The 8,123-nt window shown below is 34.7% G+C and overlaps 1 protein-coding gene across 1 annotated transcript; it reads right to left on the bottom strand.

Annotated features, from left to right (window-relative positions):
- Positions 1 to 1,184: 1,184 nt before the first annotated feature.
- On the bottom strand, positions 1,185 to 3,747 carry LOC132055779 (UDP-arabinopyranose mutase 3). The gene is made up of 4 exons (XM_059447763.1): positions 3,320 to 3,747; positions 2,358 to 2,608; positions 1,972 to 2,140; positions 1,185 to 1,748 (listed from the first exon to the last, which is right to left on the bottom strand). Exons 1-4 carry the CDS (start codon positions 3,653 to 3,655, stop codon positions 1,401 to 1,403), a joined length of 1,104 nt encoding a protein of 367 aa, XP_059303746.1. The 5' UTR covers positions 3,656 to 3,747; the 3' UTR covers positions 1,185 to 1,400.
- Between the last annotated feature and the right edge of the window lie 4,376 nt (positions 3,748 to 8,123).

The raw sequence follows: 8,123 nt of genomic DNA, 5'->3' as shown, positions 1-8,123 counted from the left end.
CACATTTGAACCCGTTTGCTCTCCCCAAACATCCATATGTTTCTTTCTCATATGACCATTTAGTGTACCCGTTCCACCATCCTTACTAGTTCCTTGCCTAAAAGCAAATACTTGTTTACATATGTTACATTTAACTGTTTGGCTTTCCTTATCCTTAGTCATAAAATTTCAAATTTTAGCGGTTGTCTTACGAGTTCTAGGCGGTTTATCTTGTGTATGTGATTGTGCAGGACCTGTATCTCCTATGGGATTTTCGGGGGCTTGTGTTTCATCATCATCATCATCATTATTATCAATTTCATTAAAAGTGTCGATATAATGTTGTTGCATTGCCTCATGACCTAAAAGTGGATTATTTCCACCTACATCAATACCTAAATTAGGTGTTTCTTCCACAAATATTTCCTCATTAAACCCACCCCTAACAATACTACTACTACCGGCACTACGTCTAAATCTCTTCGCCATTATTAAATAAAATTAATTTACATCACACTCAATAAATCACAAGAAAATAAATTGCAACAAATTAAATTGCTAGAATTAAATTGCGAAAAATAAAGATAGAGTTGGAACGAAGGTACCAAATTGCCGGACTAATTTCCAACAAAGTGAAAGCGGCTAGAATTGCAAATCCACCAAAACTACTTCGGATTGTTGCAAAATCACCAACTCCACCAACAATATTATAATTGCAAAATTAATAATTGAAACTATAATAAGAATTTATAATATTTAATTGCGAGAAATTTAAAGTGACTAATTGTTGCAAAGTAACTATAATTGAGACTTGAGAGAAAGAGAAGAGTGAATTGGTGTGGATTAAAATGAAAATGGAGAGGGGTTTATATAGGGGTGGGGGATGGTTAAAGTGTTAAAAAAAAAAAGTTTGGAGGGTTGGGGGGCCAAAATATAGGTTTGGGACCGTTTGGCAACGGCCATTTTTGCAAATGGACCGTTGGCCAACGGTCCAACAGAGCAGCCCAACCACTCTATTTAAAAAAAAAAAAAAATTAATTCCACCGGTTTTACCGGTTCCGGTTCCAAAAAAATTGAGACCGGACCGGTATATAATAAACGGTTAACCGGAACCGGTTAACCGGTTCCGCTTTTACCGGTCCGGTTACCGGTTTGAACCGGTTAACCCGAACGGTTGACGGGTTTAGCCGGCAGGTCCAAAAAAATTATAATAATGATGGTTTTGATTTAAATTAAATGGCATAGTCGCATAGATATTGTCCTCAACTCTCCGGACATAACAAGAATAACAACATCCTCACTGCAAAATATAATTTTAAAAAAAAAAAAGAAGAAAAAAGCCTAGAACGCAGAAAATGATGATAGTAATACAACCGCCTATAACCAAAGGGGAGCTAAGCGCGATAATACTCTATATTTGTCTATTTTGTGCTACCATTGGGTAATTTGACAGCAGTCGCAGTGGCAGCCGATGGATTGAGCTCGTCCCATGCTTCAATCCATGTGACCATGGCATCAGCCAGCTTGTTAAAGTAATCATCCACCTTGCCAAGCTTTGCCTTCACTTGTTTGGAGAGTTCAAGGTAGCATTTTTGGACAGAAGTGCAGTCCTTTGGGAGGGCAACAGATTGGAAGAATGGAATCAACTCCTCTTGCCAGTATATACCCTTGTATTCTTTCTTCAGGTTCACAAATGGATTGCTGGCCTTGCTGTGCCATATGTATGGCAGACCTGTCTTCACTCCCAATCCTAAGTGATCACATATCACCTACACACAAAAAATAATAAAATAATTAAAAAAAAAAAAGGAATCCCATTTCAGTATTAAAGGCAGGCATGGAATGTGGATGTGTGTATAAAAAATCACTAAAATGTTGGCAAATGTTAATTATGAACTAGTCATTTCAAAATCACTATAACTTTAGTCTAGTTTGAATCATGGATCTGCCTCTAGACAGTATATTCCCAAAGCCGGCAATGGAACTAGTTACCTTGGTGCACCAGCCAGCCCACATGTCATCATAGCGCCCAATAGGCTGTCCATCGCCCATGAGTCCAAAGTACATTGCAGGGCCAATCAACTCACGGTCGAATGCCAAATTCATGCCACACATGGGGAAGAGGGTTCCCTTAGGGATTGTCATAACAGCATCAACATACCTTAAAAAGTCAACAACACATGGTTAGGGACTGCATTAAGGAGTTAAGATCAAGAAAATGAAAGGAAAAGTTCCATATTTGGCCAGTCGACCAAAAGAAATTACATTCGTTAGCCAAACATATAAATAATATACACTATTATGCATAAAATATACAAAAAATATACATTTGTCAGCTATTATTTTGGTGGGCGGCTATACTAGGAAGGGGATGCTACCTGGTGTTCCTTTCAAGAGGCTTGACAAGCTGTGTAGGTGCATCATAATCAGGGATATTGAGCCAGAGACCATGTGAAACTGCAGTTGGTACACCTTCACGGAGACTGAATGGGTACCCACGGACAAAATCTGCACCCTCTCTGTAGGGATCATACAATGTGTTGAAGAAAAATGGACTTGATGGGGACAACAGATTTTTGATGTGTTGCTCAAGCGCATTAATTTCCTTGCCTGTTGGATCTTTAGCTACCTGCCAATTAATAACAAATACCATCTCCGTTAACACCTCATAAACATTGAGATCTGATCCTTTACAAATCTTATTTTAGTTATACGACCCTTTTCACACATGAGATTTTTGTATATAACTGATCATAAGAGATCATTTTCTTATGATAAAACACTAAATGTAAGCAAGAACACTTACAAATCTGGAATAAAGCATTGATTAAGTACTTTCAAATCTGAAAGGGTCTCAGGTAAAATACTGATTTTCAATAAAATGCATCTTTAAGATCAAATATCAGAACCAGAATGAGAAGCAGGCATCATTTCTTTTTGCAGCCATTAGTTAGAAAAAAGTAATATGTGACCAAATCAAAATTTAATGTTATCTATTAGCTGTATGCAACAAAATTTACTGTAATGCCATTTGAATAAACTCACACAATTAAAAATTAACATCAGATCTAGTATTTATATTAATATTAAACAAATAACAAACATCAACATGTTCCAAATATCTTAAATACATTAGCAGATCAAGAGTCTCGTGCCGAAAAAACAGGAGTAGGAAATTTAGCCTGGTAACTAAATTAAAATCAAAACTTATAACGCTTAATAACATCAAACAAGAAATAAAAACCCAATCTTTAACATTCAAAATTCAGCAGATCAAGAACAAATTAAAGCAGTAAACACACAACTAAGAACAATTACAAAAAGGGGTTAGAAATCTTACAAAGCAATCATCATCAATGGTGTAGATATACTTCTTCTTAGACACCATGTAACCAAAGCAGCGACAAGCAGAATCTTTGAAAGAGATACAAGAAGCCTTAGGACCCAAAATTTTGTTTATGTCATTACGATTATAAAGCTCATAATCAAACCCTTCAGGAACTTTAATGACCTTAGAAGGGTCACCATCTTGAACAATAATAAGATGGTATGGCTGGAAAAAAGGTCTCCACATTTCCAAGAAATCAAGGTTTCTAATAGTGGGAATAACTATGTCAAGCTCATCTTTTAGAAGTGGGGTTGAAGCAGGAGAAACAGAAGCAGGTGCTCTTGCCATTTTTGTGTAAAATTAAACTGAAAATAGATGGAGCGTTTATGAATATTTGTGTCTGTAAAAAGAGAGGAGTTTATATAGAAGAATTAATATGAACGGAATTAAAAGGGAAAGGGTGGTGCCCGTGTTGTGTTACGCGTAGTGAAACTCCTGAATAAAGAGAGCGGTGCCACGTGATGTAACATGTCATTAAGTAGCGTTTGGCCATGAAAATCAAATATTTTTCGCTTTATTTGAAATTTTAAAGTTGGAGTTGAAGATGGAGTTGCATTTCGTCATAGTTTTTGTAAAGAATATTTAATTGTTTGAATGTATTGAAAATGAAAATAAGGTTTTAAACGTTTTTCAAATTCTAAATTTAGAATTTTCATGGCCAGACGTTGATTTCCAAATAAAGTGAAATAATTTTTCAAAAAAAAATAAAAAATTCTCATGGCCAAACGGGTCCTAACTCTTTTCAAATTCATTTTTTTCTCCTCTTCGAGCGTTACTTGTAATAATAATAAATTAGAAAAGGCGGATGAGCTATCTAACCCGAGGAATACGCAATTTCATTGTGTTTGAAATAAATGTTACTTATAAATTACTCTCCTGTTGTAAAAACATTGTACTTTCAGTGTGATTAGATATACATCAATTGTTTTTGAGATACGGAGTACTTAATATTTACTACATTTTATGCACTGTGTAAAAGCAATTTAAATCATGTTGTTTTTATAATTAAGTGATTACAAAATATTTTTTGTTAAAAAAAAAAAAAACAGGTCAGGTTCATTTCAACAAAAACAAAAAATATTAGGTGATTTACTCCTATTTGCCTAAGTTTTAGTAGACAGTGTTGGTGAGAGATAACAAATATCTAATGGAATAGTCAAAGTATGCACAACGTAAAGTGGACATCTCACCATTATCAGGGGCGGAGGGAGGAAGGGAGAACGGGCTTCCGAACCCCCTTTAGCGGAAAATTACACTGTTATACATGGTTAAAATTATTTTGATGTATATATAATAGACGTTGAACCTCCTTTGACTTCTTCGTGTGTTTAATTTTTCATATTTTGAACTTCCTTAGTGAAAAATCCTAGCTCCGCCACTGACCATTATATAGCAAAAGGAACATAAATTGATTTTCATGACTTAGCTCTCTAATCTTAAGTTAATCTACCATGACTCATCTGAGATATTGAAAACTTAGCATAACTGATACTATGGCATTTCTGGACTAGTATGTAACCATTTAATGCAATTTGTTTAGAATGTTTGAACTTACAGATATTTGGCTTTAAAATTTGCTAGAAAATATAATATATTCAACCCTGAGGGGCAGTTGATGTATATTTGGAAGAAATTATGAAGCTTGATTATTTCATGATCTGATATTCTTAACCCGAATTGATGGCAGTAACATAACGACGTATTCCAACTTCAATTGACTTAGCAAAAGGCAAAGAAGATTTGTATTGACTCCCTAGTCCATATATGAGAAAGGACCGTCTTATTAATGAGTTCCCATTTTCTTTTATAGTTTATTTATTCTTGAGCTTAATGACCTTCACACGTACATGAAGAAACCAAATAAACAAGCTCTATTTACATACATTGACAATGGTTATCAATACAATTTAACATGCTATAGTTTACTACTGAGTACTAATTAATTTTCTATATTAAGTTTAGTATGAAGGTTTATCAATTGCTATAAATCAATTTAATCTAACAATTTAAAAGAACTATTCATTGTTAGTATATTTCAGAAACAACAACAACATAACCAGTGAAATCTCACAATGTGGGGTAAACAAATTTCATGAATTTGTATTTCAGAAACAAATTCATAATTTAAATTTGATGAATTTGACCTTGGAATATATTTTACTTTTGAAATTATAAATTTAAAATTTTAATAAGTTTTATAAATTGTGACAAAAATATTGAGCATAATTAAACCCGTAACAAACATGGGACGCCCATGTTAATTATACAAAACTAAAACTCGAATGGGAAAAGGAGAGCAAGAATTCAAAGAAAAGTGAAAATTGATTTGGTTAAGGCGCAATTAAAGCACAGAACCACAGAAAACATAAAACGTAAAGGAGAGGGCCGGCTAATGAGTCAAAATGTCTTTTTCCTCTCCTTGACTAAGAAATGAAGTGGTAGGCTCACTTCCATCATTCTTCAGGGGACCAACCACCTTTTCGAAGTACACGGCAATCATTCTGCTTAAAACCCAATTTTGAAACTTGAATTTGTATTTCAAAAACTCAAATATGAAATTGATTTTTTCAAATATAAATCAAAATCGATGTCGTTTTCCAGCCTAAACACAACTGGATTTTATGTACTCACAAATTCCATTTAATTGAACGGTTGGTCCTTCAAATGGGTTGGTCTTTGATTTTTGCCCTTCAGAATCGAATTTATACATGCAGAGTATAAGTTCTTTAAGAACGCCGGACATAACTTATAGAATATTATAATACAAGTCAATGTTGCTTGTTATGATTAAAAATTAAAGACCAGCGGGACAAAAGTGCAACTGACCCCAATAATTCCAATTAATTGTTATCCTTTTCTTTTCAAATGTAAGAAAATTGACACTCCAATTCTCATGAACTTTTTTCCTTTTCATTTCAAATGAGTTTTTTTTTTTTTTTTTAATCACGAAATTTACTTACTCATACAAACACTGGGTCCACGAAGACAAAAAGGACAAATAATGCAGTCATTCAAGTCCGCAGAGATTAGATTAATACAATTGGGGAATAGAGGAAACCAGGAGTTTGGTTACCTAAAATATGGCCACCGACAGTGGCGAAAAGAGAAAAAAAGATGGCCACCGACATAAGGGAGAAAGAACTTCTTGGTTCTATTTGGGGGGATCAAACCAACAAACACCGTAAATGTCTGCATGATATTGGCCTGCCTAACTAATTAGGCTGGGGCCGAATCTAATTTTCTGGTACACAACAGGCAAAAGAACGAATGCCAAATTTGCGGTCTTCAATTTTTGCCTTTTGGCACGGCATGAACTAAACTTCGGCCGGCATAGTTAAGGTTTCGCTTCGACATGTGTATCATAATATCACACAAGTTAAACCGAACAAGACAAAATTTTCAACATTACATCATCTGAGAAAAAGGCATAAGTTTAGATTTCGCTCAGCATAGTTAGCATTTAGCTTGGGCATATGTAACATCACATCCACCCATGTTATGCCGGAAAATACAAAACTTTCAAAACTCAACATAATCTCAAAAATACTATGCAAATTGTCCTTCATAACTTAATTTCTACAAAACTTGTGCCGAGCGGAGCAAAAGTTTCCAAAGATAAAAATGTTATAAAATTTATGCTGAGCGAAGCATATCTGAATATTTTAATTAAATAAGCACCAAGGCCAAAAAATTAAAGCCCACAAATATGATAGGCAAAATTAAGGACCAGTCTGGATGAAATGCATGCAAAATTTTGAAATCTGAAGGAATTTTTACTGGTTGTAGCTTCTTTTAAGACCTAATTATTAATAATAACTACCCTTTTATTTAATTATAATTAGTGGCTAATTCACTTTTCTAAATTACAATTGGTAGCTATATCAAAAAATATACTCAAATACATATATCTTTCTCTAGTCCCACTCACTACCCCTTTTCAAAATTTTCATCTTCTCAAAACCCTAAAAAACTTTCTCTCTCCCTCCTCACTACAACCGCCGCCGCCATAAGCACCACCACGACGGCCTCCGCCGCCGTGACCCCCACTACCTAAGACAGCCGCAAGTTTGCCAAAAAAGAATGTGAACTAAATCCGTTAGTATAAGCCCAACCGTCAAACCCAATCTGAGATCCTAACTAAATTACAAACTACACACAACTCATCTTACAGTTTACTTCCTTTGGTTTATTATCTAGATATAGGAGTACCAATTTTTTTTTTATTGCTTTTATTAGGATGGATTGTTAGCACAGTTCTTGCGAGTGCCTTTGTTGGTTTGTTTACTGGGGGAGCTCTGACTGATAAATTTGGCCGAACAAAGACATTTATATTGGATGCGATTCCACTTGCAGTTGGTGCTTTTCTATCCAAAATTTGCAGATCCGGTCGTGAAAATACACAAAAATTTGCAGATCTAGTCGTTTGCAGATCTAAGAGCAGTGGAACGTGGAGATAGAGTCGTTTTCCGACGCCGGCGCATCCAAATGTATTTGTGAAAAGACAATTACAAATACATTCAACAACAGCTACATCTTACAAACACACTTGTAGACAATAAAATTCGCAATCGAGAAAATAATAATCAAGACAGGAAAATATCACAACAATCGTTGTATTTGATTTCAAAATATGAGTGTTACAATCTCTATGATTCCTCTGATTCGCCTTTTCAACAATAAATTCAAGGGCTTTTGAGCTTGATCTTGAACTTGATAGATTTGATTTTGACTTGGACTTGAATTCAAGGGCTTTTGA

The sequence above is a fragment of the Lycium ferocissimum genome, chromosome 5 (genome assembly GCF_029784015.1).
Source record: "Lycium ferocissimum isolate CSIRO_LF1 chromosome 5, AGI_CSIRO_Lferr_CH_V1, whole genome shotgun sequence".
NCBI lineage: Eukaryota > Viridiplantae > Streptophyta > Magnoliopsida > Solanales > Solanaceae > Lycium > Lycium ferocissimum.
Note: the sequence above shows the minus strand (reverse complement) of the source record. Positions and strands in the feature narration are given on the sequence as shown.